At 40.0% G+C, this 19,442-nt stretch overlaps 1 protein-coding gene across 1 annotated transcript in view; it reads right to left on the reverse strand.

The window, feature by feature from the left end:
* LOC102293840 (Na(+)/H(+) exchange regulatory cofactor NHE-RF1) overlaps positions 1–15,625 on the reverse strand; it is a gene marked incomplete in the record, with an annotated part of 37,043 nt that extends 21,418 nt beyond the window's left edge. Inside the window, 1 exon segment of the mRNA XM_042213949.1 lies at positions 14,897–15,625. Within this exon segment, the coding sequence (XP_042069883.1) occupies positions 14,897–15,352 (456 nt within the window).
* Positions 15,626–19,442: the final 3,817 nt, after the last annotated feature.

The raw sequence follows: 19,442 nt of genomic DNA on the forward strand, positions 1-19,442 counted from the left end.
CCTGAATTACTCCAAGTTTGTGTTCCAGAGGGTGATGGGAGTCAAAGAGGAGGTACTGGTCCGTGTGTGTGGGCTTCCGGTAAACTTCGATGTTGAGTTTGCCGTTCTCTTCAATGTGCACAGCGCAGTCCAGGAAAGGCAAACAGTTGTCCTTTGTGTCTTCCCTGGTGAACTTGATGTTTTTATCACAGGTTAAGTGACAGTGAAGTTCCATTCTATGTCCAGCTGTGGGAATCTTTGAACCAGGTGGTTTCGAACCAACTCTCTGCCATCTATAATCCAGTTTTGAGTCCCTTCCCAGACGCCTTAACCCCACTCACATCCTGGGCCATCTGACCTCAGGAATCGCATGATAAGGTGGGGCCAGGTTTCACAATGAAGCTCACCCGAAACCCTGGCTGACTGGGACCCACACCCAGTTTCACACCTTGGCTCAGGTGATTAGTAGAGGATCATCAGGGGGTCCTTTTGTCCCTCTGTGGGGGGAAACTCCCACTAGGTTTATATCTGGGACTCTCCACCATTTGACCTTAGAACTGAAGAAGCTTCTCGGATGAGAGGTGAAACGTCTTCAAGCAACTTAAAGAAGTCCAGACGCTTTTCTTTGCAAGCTCCTTTGAATACATATTCATACACATCGGTGCTTCGTCAAAATTATTAATCTGTTCTTCTAATTTTAAATATAAACCTGTCACAGTTATGAAGAAACCATAATTATAATACTCAGAGCAAGACACAAAGTATTTAACATAATACTTTATATTTAAGACTATTTAAATCAAAACAATCACAGGTCATGACTCAAAACAGAAAGTTAGGAGATACTCATAAAAACTAAAAACCAACATTACAATGATAAAATTATCAAAAAAAATAAAAATGGTACCATTTCTAGCACATTCTCAAAGTCATGTACTATCATCCGCTTATTAGAAACACCAACTAACCCGGCCCCACTAACTACATCTCTTTGGACTGTGGGAGGAAGCTAGAGAGAACCCACGCAAAGATGTGGAGAGCATGCACAGAAAGATCAAACCCAGGACCTTGCTGCTGTGAGGCAACAGTGCTAGTCACAGCTCCACCGCTGCACAACTTGATATAAATAAATAATGATATCACATTTTAACATTTAGTACAATGCCAATTCTTTTTTATATATTATTTTAGAATTCGGATTTAATTTTTTATTGAAACTGTACATCAGTCTAGCACACAGGTGACACTCTTAAATCTCGTTATTCTTTGCAGTGAATCAGTAAAAGCAGAATGCAGGAAATCATCTATTTGTGATTAGAGTGTGTGACGAGGTTTATGTCTTACGTCAACCTGAGATGCCACATCAACAGTTCCTACATGTTTGTTCTACGCTGCAAGGTTTGGACATCATGCAAAGTCCCTATTAACATATTGTAGACATGAAGCTTCTTCAAATAACGTCAAGTACATTAAATGTTCATGCATATAATGAGGTAAGATGGGTAACTGAATGAAGCAGCAGCATCCTGGCTCTGCTGCTCAGGCTAATCCTGCTGTGACCTGTGCCTAGTTAAGTGTTTAATCCAACATATGTTCTTATAATACTGTAATCACACATGTGCTCCTGTGCTGACATCATGAACTTTATCTTTATTACAAGGCTCTTGGAAATGATTACAGATTTTCTAATACCTCACTTTCTCTCTTCTAAACATTCACTGTTAGTAAACTTAATTAACAGAACATTTGTATATAGACTTTTTTTTATTACTTATTTATTTAATTTTCAAAGTCCTAATTATAGCATAGGCCACAATACCAACATATTAATTAAGAAAATCTTTTATATACTTAATTTAAACTTCAAGTAAATTATTCTAATTTACAACTGTTGCTGGCCATGTCCACCCCTTCGTGACCACAGTGCCCCCATCCTTGCACCTCAGTAGAAACTTTGATACTGATGATAATATTTTATTACAGAGAACAGAGCATGTGTAGGTCTTAAAGATACTCTGCCACAGCACTTTGAATCATATCTATCTAACAGACTCCATTTTGTTATTTGTGATGCAAATAAAACATAAAATACTCACATACAAAGTCTCGAATAATGAGGCCCCATCTTATCTTGGAGACCTCATAAAATCACATCACCATGATCAATAATAACAGCACTTGGCTCTCAGACTGCAGCTTTTCTGGTTGTTCCAAGAGTAATTAAAAGTAGAATGGGAGGCAGAGCCTTCAGCTTTCAGGCCCTTCTTCTGTAGCACCAGAATTTGGGAGACAGACACGGCTCTACTTTAAAAATTAAGATTAAAACTTTATTCTTAGATAAACAGTTATAGTGTAGGGCTGGGCCATATTATACCGTTCACGGTAATACCGGTATAATGTTAGGTAACGATAGGAAAATGAAATATCGCGATAGAATATGAGTAAAACGCGCATGCGCAGTGCCTTTGTTTTCATACGCACATGGCCGATTGTTGAGTGAAACAGATGAACTAGAATTGGTTTGTAAAAATGGTGCAACTTCAGTGATGTGGAACTGGTTTGGTGTTTGTCCGTCAGATACACAACAAAGCACATTTTTTTGCAGAACATGCAAGCGGCCGTCGTTATTGTCGTATTTGTCGGACTAAGATGCTCTTAAATCTGGGAGTAATCTGGGTCCTAAACTCCGTATGCTTCAGGTCAAACAACACTGCAGCATCACTGAGAGTTAAAAACTGTCTAAATTCTTTCATCTTTAATAAAACGATCAGCATTGCTGCTTTACCAGGTGTAACTATAAAGTTTAACTTCCAGGCATCCATGAAAACAAAATTATTACATTTAATGGAGTTAGAAGTTAGCAGGAATCTAGCGGAAGTTAGCTCGCTAGTTTCGCTAGTTACCTAAGCATGATATAGCATGTTCTGACTGAGAGATTTCTGAAAAATCAAACGTACAGCTCTGCTATCACTTCCAACATAAATGAAGACAGAAAACTAAACAGCAGTGACGTTTGTAGGGTTACTGAAGTTGGGCTAGCTGGTATATAATGATGTGCTACGTGATCGCTAGCGACACAGCTATGTTAGCATAACATAAACAGGGAAGCTGGAGGACGAACACTAACACTTTTCCACTTATAAAAGTTAACGTTAAAGTTCCTGATAGTTAGAGACAAATGCAATCGCATGGCAGGATGCTGTAAACGGACCAAACTTCAGTCAGGAGAACAACTGAGATAATCCATCCACAATACGAGGTTAGTCATTAATATACTGCAACAACATGGGAATAGAGCAGCTGCCAGAGAATTCAACATTAATGAATCAATGGTACAGAAGTGGAGGAAGCAAGAAGAATGAGTTTAATAAAGTTTGATTTATCTGACTGCTTTGTTTCGCTTAATGTGCCTTATAATCCCGTGCACCTTATGGTCCGAAAAATACGTACTGCACACTGCAGTTTAATGTTGCAAAGCACCTCTTTTTAACTTCAGTGGATATTATACATGGTTATGCTCAGGATGTGTCAGCCCATTTCTACTGGAAATGCCTTTTGGTTAAACTTTCAGCAAGGAATTTGCATTTGCACTGTTACATTTTTATAAAGCTTTAATGTACATAAAAACCAGCTTCTTGTTTAAGTGAAAATAAATGGAAGGTTGTCTTTTTGCGCTAGTAATGTTGTGGAGTTGTATTTTGTCTCGCATCAATTATATCGTCAGTTATATCGTTATCGCAAATTTTCAAATATATATCGTGATAAATATTTTTGGCCATATCGCCCTGCTCTATTATAGTGTATAGTTAGGGCTGGATCATGTGACCCTGAAGCCTCCTTTTGTTATGCTGCAATAGGCCTAGTTTGTACCAAGTGTTCCTTCTTCACTCACCTCTTTTCACTCTTGTGTCTTTACATGTTACTGCGAATGTAATGAAGATTTATTATTTATCTCTGGCTTTTGTTTCATCGCCCAACCTCCAACCAGTCGCAGTGGATAGCCCTGCCTGAGTGTGGTTATACTGGAGATTTCTTTTTAAAAAGGGAGTTTTTCCTTCCCACTGTCACCAAGCGAGTGCTCCGTATTATTGTAGGGTGTTTATTTTACAATATAAAGCACCCTGAGGTAGGGCTGGGCGATATGACCCAAAATTCATATCTCGATATTTTTAAAAAACTCGATATATCGCCCAGCCCTAACCTGAGGTGACTGTTGTTGTGCTTTGGAGCTAAATAAATTAAGTTGAATTGAACTGAATCTTCTGAGGCTTCTAGCAGGATATTGTGCCTTGTCAGAAACCTCAAGCTCAAACAAAACAAGTTACAATTGAGCATCTTTGGGATGTGGTGAAACGGCATATTTGCACCATGCAAATCTTCAGCAACTGTATTAACTGGTAACATGTCAACATGAACCAAAGTCTCTGAGGAATGAATGACCTGTATCCAACACACAATAAAAGCTGTTCTGGGGGTAAAACGGGCTCCAACTAGTACTAGCAAGATGTAACTACAGACAGACAGATCTCAACAGTGCATACTGAAAAGTTCCACGTTCTTTTCTTTTTTCAACAGGAAGTGGCTTCCATATTTAAGAAACCTTTTAAAGTCAGCATGTGGAGTCAACAGCCGTCTGTAAATTACTGCCTGCCAAGTGTTTTTTCAAGATCAGCCACTGCAGCCTCAGCACTGAATCGAGGCACCACTCCCTCCTCCCAGGCAGTGACACTGTGGATAATACACTGAAGCAGAGGTTTATATGAAATCAGGCCGGTTGATGATTGCTGAAAAATGATGGGTTGAGGCGATAGTCAGGTGCAACCTTTGGATGGAATCACACATTTATGACACAGTCTGTTAATGATGATAAGGATGACAAAGTAACTGAGGTGGAAAGTTACACCAAAGGAATGCTGCGAGCAACGGTTATATCACAAAGGCAGAATCACACCTTTGGTTATAAGGTGTACCTAGAGCTGCAACAATCAGATAACAAATCAGCTGGCTGATATGGCACATAGTTTGATTTTAAAATAATGATTCAAGTTATTGTTCGAGGGGAAGCTACAATTGTTGCCTTATTAGATAAACAGGAAACTGAATATTTACAAAAGGCAAAACTGGCATATTAGTTGAAAATATATTTGCAAAAACCAAACAAAGCTGCATTTTATGAATATTCTGTGAGCACCAAATTGACAATGGGTAATTTTCAGACACTGACATGGATATATTCTATTTGCCTAAATAACAGGGCAATGCCCACAAACATCACATCAGTCTCATTTCAAACAGCAGGCAACTGCAGGTATATATCAGGTACTAGACTAGCTGGTAGAAACAGTGCACAGTTTAATCTGTTTACTGCACCATAGGTGAGCCTGAGAATCAACCTATGGCAGAACAGCACAGCAGGTGACCAGGAATAGACTGCCAGCCCTCATACTTCAGTCTCTCTGTTGACATCAGTGACTCTTCACAGCGAGGGGAAGAGAAACACAGGCTTTGACTTCACAAGCCAGGCATGTGTTTGTCGTCAGACCACTTTTTGTTCCTAAATGTTTAATACAGCCCTGCTGTTTCTGTCAAACTGGACTCTAAGAGGCCCCAAAAGCCCAAAGTCTGGGCGTGGTGACAACACTCAGCAGGGAAATGGAGGACGGAGAGCAGAAACTCAAAGCCAGGCTAGCTTTCCTTTAGATTAGACTCAAAATTGGATTGGACACTTTGTGCCTGGAATGAGTAAAATCCTCATCATTGTATTGTTTTCAAACTACTGGGTCTGTTAGCAAGCAGGTCAGCAGGTGTCTCTGCACTGTTTTCTCTCTCTGTGTATGAACAGGCTGGAGACTGTTTGCTAAAGCAGGGAACTGAGTAAATATAGACAGAAAAATATATGAGAAGCACAGAGAATGTCATGTTATGAACTCCCTCAGCTTTTGTCTGATTTCTTGAGTGCATTGAGTCCGACTCAACTTTTCAGATGATTTTGTTTCATGTGCAGGAAATACAGTATCAGCAAATTCGCACAGACACGTACACACTCACACTGCAGTGACAGTGACATTTGTATGATAATAAAAGTGCTGGGTAAAGTCCAGCAGTGCCCTTTTTACACACACTGTTGCTAACCAATCAGGATGCATTTTCATTATTCATTAGTGAACTAGTTACTGCCCATTAAAAAGGGGTTTCCACATCATAGAAATCTTAGGCAATTTTTTTCCAATTTCTTAACACTAAAGGAGAAAAACCAAAGTTGCGTCCATCAGCTACTATTTACATTAGCCAGCAGGCTACTTGTAATGTTTAGATGCCTCAACCCAACTAACATAAGCATCTGCTGTGCCTTGTAAACTCAATCATAATTTGCATAATACATCCATGCATAACTTCATTACACATGTTATGTACTGAGCAGACTTTAAGTACACTGGCAGCATTAAAATCATACAATTTTTAGATTTAAAGAAATGTAATCCATGCTAACAAATCTCAGACAACAAGGAAAACAATATTAAATGTGACCAATAGGCAATGCTTCATCAATATCTCTAAGCTTAATTGGTTGGTTGTATTGTGTTGCTGATTGACAGGGGGTATGCACTGTACTGGTTGGTATCAGTGTGCATGTTTCATCTGCACATGTTACTTGTGATATAATCTAATTTTGTGCCTGCATAGAAAAAATATCTGGTGTGTGATCTGCCATAAGCAGCTGCAGCGTAAACGTAGGATTACCCAGTGTTGGTGTGATGGTACAAGAGGCATGGAGCAGCCATGATAAACATTCTCTAAGCTTGTTCAATATCAAAGGTTAATGGTTTTACAGCTGACTATAGTTAAACATCAAATCCTGTGCTTTAACCTCATCATAATGACAGCTGGGAGGACCTTGTACTGAGGGAGTAAGTGATGTGAAAACTTTATGACCATCTATGCCACACAGATAAAAGCTACTCCTCGAACAGGGTGTAAATGGAAATTCTGAACTGCACTAACCTGTGTCTGCAGAACTGTACATACCAGGTTTGTCAGTATTATGTAACCAACAGCCCCTCTTACCTCTGCTAACAGCCAGAGTTAAATAACTGATTTAACCAGGATTTAAACTTCTGTGGTTACAATGTAACCAACATTAGTGGTCTATGTTGTTGCCAGCACTTGTGCTTGTGGTGGTACGTTACAACTTACTTACCTTGTGGTCACGTCCTGGTGTTCTACATGTCGTGTCAGCACATAAAAAACAAAAAAACATGGGACTTTTTCCCCAGTCTGGGTCTCCAGTCTTTGCTGTGGTTTATTTGGGTTTTTTTTGGAGGCAAACACATTTATCCCCCAAGGTTTACCACATCTTTGGTCTTCTTTGGTCCATCACCTCCAGTTTCAACAATCTTCCTACAGGAATTTGATGACATTTGTGAATCCTTATATTGATGCTATGATTATTATTACTTATATTGAGGATGATTGTTAAAATTCAAAAACTGTGCCAAAAAATTATCTGGAAATTAAAGTAGAAATCAACAGTACTGAAAAGGCCAATTAGCCACAGAAGCAGTGGGCTACGCTGACCTGACATGTAGTTATATTGCTAGAGAAGTGCATGTGAGACTATGCTGTAGCTTAGGGGGTAGGATTTCAAAGGCGTTTAAAGTCTACAGTGGGGCAAAAAAGTATTTAGTCAGCCACCGATTGTGCAAGTTCCCCCACCTAAAATGATGACAGAGGTCAGTAATTTGCACCAGAGGTACACTTCAACTGTGAGAGACAGAATGTGAAAAAAAAATCCATGAATCCACATGGTAGGATTTGTAAAGAATTTATTCGTAAATCAGGGTGGAAAATAAGTATTTGGTCACCTCAAACAAGGAAAATCTCTGGCTCTCACAGACCTGTAACGTCTTCTGTAAGAAGCTTTTCTGTCCCCCACTCGTTACCTGTATGAATGGCACCTGTTTGAACTCATCATCTGTATAAAAGACACCTGTCCACAGCCTCAAACAGTCAGACTCCAAACTCCGCCATGGCCAAGACCAAAGAGCTTTCGAAGGACACCAGGAAAAGTATTGTAGACCTGCACCAGACTGGGAAGAGTGAATCTACAATAGGCAAGCAGCTTGGTGTGAAAAAATCAACTGTGGGAGCAATCATCAGAAAATGGAAGACATACAAGACCACTGATAATCTCCCTCGATCTGGGGCTCCACGCAAGATCTCATCCCGTGGGGTCAAAATGATCATGAGAACGGTGAGCAAAGATCCCAGAACCACACGGGGGGACCTGGTGAATGACCTGCAGAGAGCTGGGACCAAAGTAACAAAGGTCACCATCAGTAACACACTACAACGGCAGGGAATCAAATCCCGCAGTGCCAGACGTGTTCCGCTGCTGAAGCCAGTGCATGTCCAGGCCCGTCTGAAGTTTGCCAGAGAGCACATGGATGATACAGCAGAGGATTGGGAGAATGTCATGTGGTCAGATGAAACCAAAGTAGAACTTTTTGGTATAAACTCAACTCGTCGTGTTTGGAGGAACGAAGAATACTGAGTTGCATCCCAAGAACACCATACCTACTGTGAAGCATGGGGGTGGAAACATCATGCTATGGGGCTGTTTTTCTGCCAAGGGGACAGGACGACTGATCCGTGTTAAGGACAGAATGAATGGGGCCATGTATCGTGAGATTTTGAGCCAAAACCTCCTTCCATCAGTGAGAACTTTGAAGATGAAACGAGGCTGGGTCTTCCAACATGACAATGATCCAAAACACACCGCCCGGGCAACAAAGGAGTGGCTCCGTAAGAAGCATTTGAAAGTCCTGGAGTGGCCTAGCCAGTCTCCAGACCTCAACCCCATAGAAAATCTGTGGCGGGAGTTGAAAGTCCGTGTTGCTCGGCGACAGCCCCAAAACATCACTGCTCTCGAGAAGATCTGCATGGAGGAATGGGCCAAAATACCAGCTACTGTGTGTGCAAACCTGGTAAAGACCTATAGTAAACGTTTGACCTCTGTTATTGCCAACAAAGGTTATGTTACAAAGTATTGAGTTGTATTTTTGTTATTGACCAAATACTTATTTTCCACCCTGATTTACGAATAAATTCTTTACAAATCCTACCATGTGGATTCATGGATTTTTTTTTCACATTCTGTCTCTCACAGTTGAAGTGTACCTCTGGTGCAAATTACTGACCTCTGTCATCATTTTAGGTGGGGGAACTTGCACAATCGGTGGCTGACTAAATACTTTTTTGCCCCACTGTATGTTTGTGCACTTTAGAAAAAGGAGTCAGTGCTTTAGTGCCTGATATCCAGTTATTTCAAACTGCTCAGCCACAAACTGACTTTACTTCCTGATATATGCACTAATATTTAGTTTTGCCTGAGAAGCTTATTTGCTTACATAATCAAAACCAAACATATATGCCTTTGTACACAGCTTTATGGTTATCATTAATCGGCTGAGACAAAAAACAAACAGTGATGTTTCAGCACTATAGCAACTAGCTAAAAGGGCAGGAAGTGGTTTCTTCGCCTGTTCCACCCCAACACCCGAACAACTCTGCAGAGGAACCCGCTGTCTGTGTCAGTCTGTGTGTATATGAACACACATTTGCTCTGGTTGTATGTTTATATTTAGAAAATCCGCTACTGAAACTGTTGTTTTTGTCAAGACCAAGTATGTCCTTTACTTATTTTCTTTAGTGGCTATTGAACTAACTTGCTTAGCTTTACATGGTAGCATGATGTCAAAATGAGCTCACAGGAATTAAAAACAAAAACATTACATATACAGTCCTATACAAAAAAGAAAGCTTTGATTGGATTCTATTTAGTCCTGTGAAAAACTACACCCTGTGATTCAATACCTTTTTGGGAGTTCATGGTCACCCAGTGACTGCTGGGTACCACTTCTGTTGCTACAAAACAAGCCTAAATCATCCGTCTCTACCACAGGGGTGGGTAACTCCAGGCCTCGAGGGCCGGTGTCCTGCAGGTTTTAGATGTGTCCTTGATCCAACACAGCTGATTCAAATGGCTAAATGACCTCCTCAACATGTCTTGACGTTCAGAGGCCTGGTAATGAACTAATCATTTAATTCAGGTGTGTTGACACAGGGTGAGATCTAAAACCTGCATAACATGGCCCTTGAGGCCTGGAGTTCGACACCCCTGGTCTAAACCACTTACAGTTGTTTATATGCTAACCTGTGCTGCTATATTTTTTAGAAAGAAGCTTTCTGTCCTGGGAATTCTTCCAAAAGAGCCACTTGTCCAGTCTTTTTCTATTAATTTTAACATGTAACATGCTAACTGAGGCCTTCAGAGTAGCTCATGAGTTTTTGCAAGAGCTTGGAGAGGAACTAGAAGTCTTTGAGTTAGTTGAGCCAATTGTTCTTCCTCTTTGTTAGATAGGCTAGCAAATGAAGTTCTTCTGTGCTAATTTTATTATTTGGCTGAGGTGGAGCCGGCAGAATACCTTGTGAACCCATTTGTGGTTTTCCTGAAATATCCCATTAGAAGGATGCTCTGAGGAGGGCCCAGGGATTTATGGAAGAATTACCACATCCTACCAGGAGCTGATGGAGGTGGTTGGGAAAAGCATTACTTTGTTAAGCCGCATGCCACCATCAACCAGATACAGATAAGCAGTAGCAACATATTTCAGTTCAAGCATGTTTTGGTCTATGTGCACACTCAGTCTGTTTTGTCATGCTGAATGCCCAATTTAGCTACTGCTGACTGATCAGAGCTGAAAACAGGCTGAGCCCACAGCTTGGTGACACAGGAGTCCATATGTACCAAAGTATCAATGCACTCAGAGTTGAAAAGAGGGAGAGATATCAAAGATGCTTTCCTAATTGGTTGCAACAAATGTAATTATAATCTCTGTAATACCAAAAAGCCTGAGCAGTGGATATAAAAGGCTTTCTCCAGACAGCTTAACTATACAGTTCATCCACAGCCTGAGCCAACAAAATGATGACAGAGGCTGAAAGTCTCCTCTACTTTGGAAGGTCCTTAAATAGCCTAAAACGCCTAAAGTGAATGGTTGTCTCCATGTTCTTCAATGTTATGAATGAAGGAGAGAAGCTTGGATAATAAACACAGTATTTTGTAAACTTTGGGAATGTGCTCAGTCAGATGATACCAACAGCAGTTTAATGGAGTTTGTTTTGGACGGCAGTCCATACAAAGAATCCTCTGAGAGAAAATTGCTCCCCATGGCAAAGTATTCAAATTCTGGTCCCAATCACAAATTTATAACTTTAGCATACACTCTGCACAAGGAGAATCAAAATACTACGCACTCCTCGAGATGTTTTCTATGTTCTGCAAGCTATAACTTGCAATACGTAGGACCCATTTGATGCATTACATGATCACTGCTGAGAGGTCCAAACGATTTCTACCATCCACACTATTAATTCCTCAAAAATCTACTTAGACAATAGAAAAGGTAGTTTACTATGTGCAGTTCCAGCAATAGATGGGTATAAATATCCTAAGTCCTACCCATCCCTTTCAACTGAAGTTGATAGGCAGATTGGCTATTAGTAGCTATCAATCATTTTTACGACTGAGTTGGTTGTTGTTGCCATTTTAATGAAATATTAGCACAGAAGCTTAGAGAGTCGGAGATTATACAGAGGGGGATTTTGAACAACCTGAAAAGACTTTGGAAAAACCATTAAAAAAAAAAAACCCAAAAACTAAAATGTGACAATTTCTTAGACTTCTCCTGGGTGCTGATGTTGCAGTATTGTCTGAGTACTCAGGTATTCAACCCAAGTACTGACCAACTGCAGAAAAAGTGTCTACCTGTGCCAAAACTCTGAGAATAAATAGCCATAGCCATAGGCTAAATTGATGTGGCTATGTGATGACTATGTCTGTGTAAAGTAACCAACACAGCAGGTATACAGAGCCTTCAGGTTGCAGAGGGATATCCAGTAATGTACTGTGCAATCCTTTCCACTCCATTCTTGTATTTTTATACATCTTTGCATGTACATAATTTTATCTACTGTCTCCAGTACTTTGCATTTGTCCTGTTTGTCATTTTTTTGTTTGATAAAATGACCTCAACAGTCATTACACAAGAGAGATTACCTATCGAGTGGAGATAATAAAATTAGTAAGTGGTAAAACACCCATATGCCTATCACAGTTATATCAGTATGAGAATATATTGTTTGTTGGTCGACGTTTAAACTGCAGCAGAAATATCATAGACTTTGAGCTCATTATCTCATAATCTACTCACCATGCAACACTCACACTCCTATAAATGGTTCAGTGAAAGTTCAAAAATCCACCTATTAACAGACTCAGAGTTGTAGCACTAATAAAACAATGAGAAGAAAACTATAATCTTCAGTAGGCGCAGAGGAATACATGAACTTTTCAATGCACACAAAATAAAGTCTATGTGTGATTACATCCACCTGCATTTTCCTTCAGAAATGACTTACATGTCTACTCAAAGCCTTGTTCTCCACAGGCAATCACTGTGGACAAAGCCTCTTTTTGCTGCCGGGGATCTCTATGGTGACCAACAGACAACCTCAGTGTAATGTGAAGACTCTGGAAGCTCGAATGGTACATGCTAACATGCTCACTTAGTTTGTGCTTTTATGTGACATGAAAAAAAATATTTGCAGAACAAGAAGAAGATATCCAAGTATGTCATGGAATTTTAGGAAAACTGAAATCATGTATCGTTTCACCACAAGCAAGGCTACCCAAGTGTATCCCACTGAATGGCCAATATCACACAATCAGAAAAGCTCTGCCAAGTTTCCCATCAGGCAGGAATTTCGCTGATGGTTTGTAGCAATACAGACAAGCCAATACACACTTTACACGTAGTGTAAAGTCAAGGGGCAAAGATACAGGCAGATAAAATTCCAGTTAAATAGAAGCACAGCAAAAGGTGGGAACTTGGTTCACATGGAATGTAGAAATGCTGTATGTTTGATGAATGAGATACTTTTGCAACTTTAACAATAATGATTTAGAGGGCCACTGGAGTAACTTCTTAAATCCTTGCCAAGTCCAAAGATTAGAAACTATGTTATAAAAAATGGGTGCAATGAATACTTTTGTGATAACAGATAACCAGTGGTATTACACAAGCAAAAAGCTCACTTTAACAAACAGGCAATAAGTAAGAATTTACACAAGAATAGCAAATTGACAGGGTTTCTGCCAGTTGATTACAATTATGGTGGCAGTGGTTGCACCATGCAAAACACAAGACTCAGAAATCCGATAGTCAAGGCCAGCAACATCTAGCTCTTAACCTAATGTTACGTAGCCCAAGAGCTAGCTTTACAAACATTAGCTCAATGAGCGCTTGACGCAATGGTCCTCTAACTGAGCTTCGCCTCTGAGTTTGGACAGCTAATCCGTTATCTATTTAAATCATTTTTTTTTTTTTTTTTTTTTTTTAAATTGTACAGTGTAGCATTAGCTATTTGTCATAGCTATTTGTCATAGGTGGCCACGAGTGAGATTAGCTAACACTGCTACTACTGCATTTCCATATAAAAAAGTTAGAACAGCTAGCAGTTATTGCTGTGCAAAATATCAACTCACTTTAGTTAGGAGTTACTACAATGGACATTCCGTGCTCTGGTTGCTTATGTAACTGTTTATGTATTCCTCACCAGATTACGCCACAGTCAGCAATGTCCTTTGTTTCCACAAGTAGTCGCTTCGGTCAGTCAGCTCAAAGATGAAGTTTGAATGAAGAATAAGTTCTATAGTGACGCTAGTCTCTTCCTACGTGAAGCGGGTGTTCTGGGCTTCATGAGGCTAGCCTTTGACTAGGCCTTATTGTGTGAGAAACAAAGAACTTGTTTTAAAAGTAATTAATTATTCATTGAGTAGCAGAAAACATGAAAACACACTTGTTTTGTAAGTCCCCCCCTCTTTATAACTTTCAACCTGTTTATAGTAAACACATTTTCCACTTGCTCTGGAAATAAAATAAAAAAATCCACTTTTTCCTGAGAATCCTTACTAAAATCTGCTCTCCATTCTGAGACCTGAACACAGCTTAACACACCTCCAGGCTATTTTGCAATGCTCTTACACAACATTTAAATCTGGGTCCAGACTTTGCACTGGCTAAACAGTTACATAGCAAACAAATTCTTGCCATGTTTGTGACCGCTTCAAACCATAACCTTATAAAATGCTTTCATAACTGACAGAAAATGCTCTGCCTTACAAAGAGGCATGATTGTGGTGAACAAATGAAAGAAAACATGTCATAGTACTCCACCAGTTACGTTGACAGGTCCCTGAACATTACCATTGAACCAAATGACGTCACAAAACCTCTAACATACCTTAATATTCTGAGTGTTTGAGTAATAACCACATTCACAGCACAGTCTCAGCTCTCAGTGAGATCATTTTAGATAATATTAAAAATGAAAAAAAAAGACACGCTCATTCTCAGAATGTATCAATTGTGACACATTTCCTGGTCCAACGAGACAAATCTGACAAGAAATTCAGTACAGAAAGCAGACAGGATCTGATACACTAACATTCTGTTGAGCAGACACCTGTTATTACCGCAGTGTGCCACATCTTTGTCAGATAGCAGTGCATATACTTTCATGTATTTTCATGAACTAAAACTATGCCAAAAACAACCTTTAAGATTAATGGAGTAATGAATAATAATAATGATACAAGAAATACAACTCACTCCTAGTCAAGAAATTAACAGCTGACCATTTTGACGTTCGACCTTACAATTCCACGTGTCTACCAGTGTGGGTTTAATTAGAAAAGAAAAAACTAAAAACAACATTTTAAAAAAGAAAGGAAAGTTCAGGGTGCATTAAATAAAGTTTAGTACTCACTTAAGTGAGTTTCTGCGCTTTACTGTACCTTGGTGCTTGAGCTGACACTATGCCTCTCGGATCTCTCCGAGGAAGAATCCCCGTTCTCAAGCGGGGCAGGGGTGCCGTTGCTCTGAGTGTCCCCGCGGTCTGAGTCGCTGTCACTGCCTGGTATGGGAATTCCTTCTGTGACGAATTCTTTCCGGCACTGTAGGTTGTGTTTTTTCAGCAGCTCCGAGGTCTCGGGGTCCACCACAACAAGCTCTAAAGCCCCAGAGGTTGCCCGTATCTTGGCGACCACTTGCTGATGACTGTCCCCCTCCACGCTCTCCCCATTCACGAACATCAATCGGTCTCCAGCCAGGAGCCCGGCCTCGGAGGCGGGAGTGTCGGACTCCACGAGCCTGATGAACTGCCCGATCTTGCCCTTCTCTCCGTGCAGGTGGAACCCATACCCGCTGGGTCCTTTCTCCAACACACAAAGCCTGGGTCGAAGTTTTGACATGTTGGCGTTTTGTTAACCAACGAAAACTTTTAGCCCCCCTATTCAAACAACTTTCAAACAGTGAGCTTACGAAAAGAAACTGACACCTGTTGCGCACAGTGACTTTGCTACAGTTCTACTTCCGTTGAACTAAGTCTCAGTGAGATTTCCGCTGCTAATGTTGCCTTTTGACTCGTTTCACAGATCCACCCCTGTGCACTATGTTGCAACGTCTGGGTTTTTTTTCCGACTCCAACCTAACACGGTCCCGTCTTCAGTGGCGCTACCACGAGTCAAGTTAACGCATTCAAATGAACATCCGCCATCAGATTTTCAAAATAAAACTCATAGCGTTAACTATCATCATTCTTCTTTTATTATTATTATTATTATTATTATTATTAGTAGTAGTAGTAGTAGTAGTAGTAATAATAATAATAATAATAATAATAATAATAATCAGATACATATTTTAGTAGGTAGGGTAATACATTGCATTTTTCAAAGACCAGATAACTGCAAGTATATGTTTAGTCCTTAGAGTGGTTCGTTTTTAGTGTTCACAAAAAATAAGAGGCATGCTTAAAAAAATAAAATCAAATGTACCTCTAGCAGTCAGCTGGTCAAAAGAAAATACATAATACAGAATGATACTGTTGTTTCCTGTAAGATTGTATCTGTACAGTCAAACACACTACCTTAATAAATGTATTATTGAACCTGTATTTTTCTAGTACAGGGACATATCATAATTTTAAAAAGTGGTGTTAGAAAACTGTTACATGTCTTTATACAAATTGAGCATTTTAAACGTTTAGAGTAAATCAGCCTGGTTGGATAGTTTTACTGTTATATAGCCCATACAATATTCAGTCACAGTATTTGGCAGGACTTCCTCACTGGCAGAACTCAGGTGGTGAGGGTGGGCAGGTGCTTCTCGAACAGCATCACCATCAACACAGGAGCACCTCAGGGATGTGTCCTCTCGCCACTGCTCTACTCCCTCTACACTTCAGACTGTGTGGCCACCCATGGCTCCAACACCATTGTGAAGTTTGCTGACGACACAGTGGTGTTGGGTGCCATCTCCAACAACGATGAGGCGGCCTACATGGACGAAGTGAAGAATCTGGCATCGTGGTGCCAGGACAACCACCTCCAGCTGAACGTCAGCAAGACCAAGGAGCTGGTGGTGGACTTCAGAAGGGGTCAGCACAGAGACTACAAGCCCATCATCATCAATGGAGCTCCAGTGGAGAGGGTGCAGTCCTTCAAGTATCTTGGTGTCCACATCTCCTCAGACCTGACATGGGCTGCCCACATTCAGGTCCAGACCAAAAAGGCTAGGCAGCGCCTGTATCACCTACGACAACTGAGGAAGTTCAGGGTCTCTCCAAAGATCCTCAGGATTTTCTATACAGGGGCTGTGGAGAGCATCCTCACACAGAACATGACATCGTGGTTCGGGAACAGCTGTGTGAAGGACCAAAAAGCTCTCCAGAGAGTGATCCGTACAGCAGAACGCTGCTGCAGGATTGCTGTCCCCCCGCTTCAGGACACCTACACCAGGAGATGCCGGACTAGAGCAGCGCAGATACTGAAGGACCCGTCCCATCCTGGCAACAAACTGTTCCAACTTCTGCAATCTGGTAGAAGGTTCCGCATCATCCGGGCAAGGACAGAGAGACTCAAGAGGAGCTTCTATCCCCAAGCCATCCGGGCCCTAAACACACACACCCGCCGTCTCACATCATCTATAATTGACTGAGACAGGACTCTTCCAGACACTAAACCAAGGCACAATGTACATTTCAGTTCCTTTAATTTTAAATATGTTTATATTGTCTATCCTGTAAAATAGTCAGATGTCTATTCATATTAATGTACAGAATTCACCTGCTTGCTGCTGCTATTACTGCACATTCACCCAATGTATATACTATATATATATAATGTTCTTCCTCTACACCCCCCCCCCCCCATTTTTTGCACATGTCGAGGAGCGTGTCAGGCTACATTTCACTGTGTGTTATACTTGTATAACTATGCATGTGACAAATAAAGAACCTTGAACCTTGAACTTGAACTTGAACCTATTTAAAATATAAAAATCATATGGTCTAACCAAACCTCACATAATGTCCAATCAAATTTTAAGAAAATTGTATGATATGAAATTATACATGATATAAAAATGATAAATAAATAAGTAAATAATCAATGAAACCTTGCAATATGAGATAAAATGGGACCCCACAAAAATGACCTAGCTTAGTTACTTGAAATGCTTTAACAGCATAAATTCAGATATTTAATAAAATACTATGAGATGAAATTTGGAACAGGATGGTTTCATCACATACTTGATAAGTCTGAAAGTTTAAAGTAAGTATCCTACTTTCTCAACAAAATTTCTTCTCTTAAGTCCATCTGCTTAACAGGTGGAGTTTATGTTTCATTTGATCTGGACTGAATTTAGTGAGTAGATTATTTCAGCTGTACTAGAACGGCTACGATGATTGTTAGACAACCCATGCTATTATTTTGAAGGCCAGGCCTACAAACAGGAAATTAGTTTCTTTCTTTTTTTTTTTATTCCTGTTGGGTTTTTACAACTGTGCACCTGCACTAGATGGTGATGATGGTGATTCTGACAAACAGATCAAAGTAATGACGTTAGTTTTTGTAAATTATTTGTTCAGTCCATCTGTCCTTGCTCGTTGTGACTTACTGCAACCAATTACCATCGGGGGTATGGTAATCTCACACACACACACACACACACACACACACCATTGCGGCTATGGTGGTTGTCTGCAGGTAAGAGAGCACCCCTGCAGGTAAAAATAATTTATTTATTTTTATCCAGCATACAGCACATAAAACACTGCTTGTGGCAGTGGTGTTGTCAAAACAGCTGCTCAATAGACAAAAGGTCTGCTGACCACAATCTGAATAATTTAGAAGTATATCAAACCTGTCCAAACTTAGTAACACAGCAAACATACACTCATCAAGCAGTAATATTTGCAGAAGAGCATTGTAGACTACTGTCCAAAACAAATGTCACAAAAGCAACCTTTCCTTAATGTATTAACTCGTGTTATTTAAAATGTGTAACCTGGAGGGACAGACACAGAGAGAAATACCACTCACTACTTCCCCTCTTCTTTACGTAGCAGTTTGACATTCTTCAGCTCATTATGGTTTTCTGGTCAATAAAAACTTGTACTCCCACTCTTTTATTTCAGATTTCAAAGGTTTTGGTAAAACTCCTGTATGCTCTGTACAGAATGTCTCTTACAGCGTTAGCAAATAACACAGTGTAGCATTAAGATACTACCAGGAGATGAATGAAAACAGTTTGTTTTCCTCTTCAGAGGAACCAAAAAATGTAATGCAGCTTTAATGCATTGATGTGAAAATATCTGTTGGAGGATCTAAATTCAGCCCTGAGCATTTAAAAACTGATTACCCAAATTTACTGTTCATATTAGTGTATTCTTATACAAAAATAAAAATGGAGGCACTTTCAAATGCATGTTCAGCGTGCATGTGCAACTGAGCTTTTAATTGGCCTGTAGAGCAAAAACAAACTATATAAAGTGCTAAAAACGAATTATTTATTTCAACTGACATATTCATCAGTTGACTTTTTCAGTAATTCATTCTTAGAAAAATCCGATTATTCAAAGTACTGCGTATATCTTAAATGAACTGTAATTAGTTTCTCTAAGGCAACGAGTTTGCATAATTTTTTTAAATACTGTCATCTCATTAGATCTTACAGTGCTGAAATGGTCTCAGTGGAAAGATGGCTGTCAAGAGGCTCTTGTTAAGGAATGGGAACAGAGAGAAAAGGCTTACCTGTGCCAAATTACACAAGAACTTGAGTGAAAATCAGTGCTAACAGGTCTTATGCAGTGATAAATCCAAATTTGGCTCAATGAGTTGCCAGTAGAGGTTGAGTTTCAACAGCCATCTGTAAGTGGAGACCTTTTCATGGTTTGGGGCTGTGTTTCACCCAGTGATGTTGGGGATATTGTCAAAACTTGATCAAATTACGGATGCAGATAAGTATGGTCAGAATTTGAACTAGCATTCAATACCA

Source organism: Haplochromis burtoni, unplaced genomic scaffold (assembly GCF_018398535.1).
Source record: "Haplochromis burtoni strain Fernald_Lab_line unplaced genomic scaffold, NCSU_Asbu1 Contig_500, whole genome shotgun sequence".
NCBI classification, from domain to species: domain Eukaryota; kingdom Metazoa; phylum Chordata; class Actinopteri; order Cichliformes; family Cichlidae; genus Haplochromis; species Haplochromis burtoni.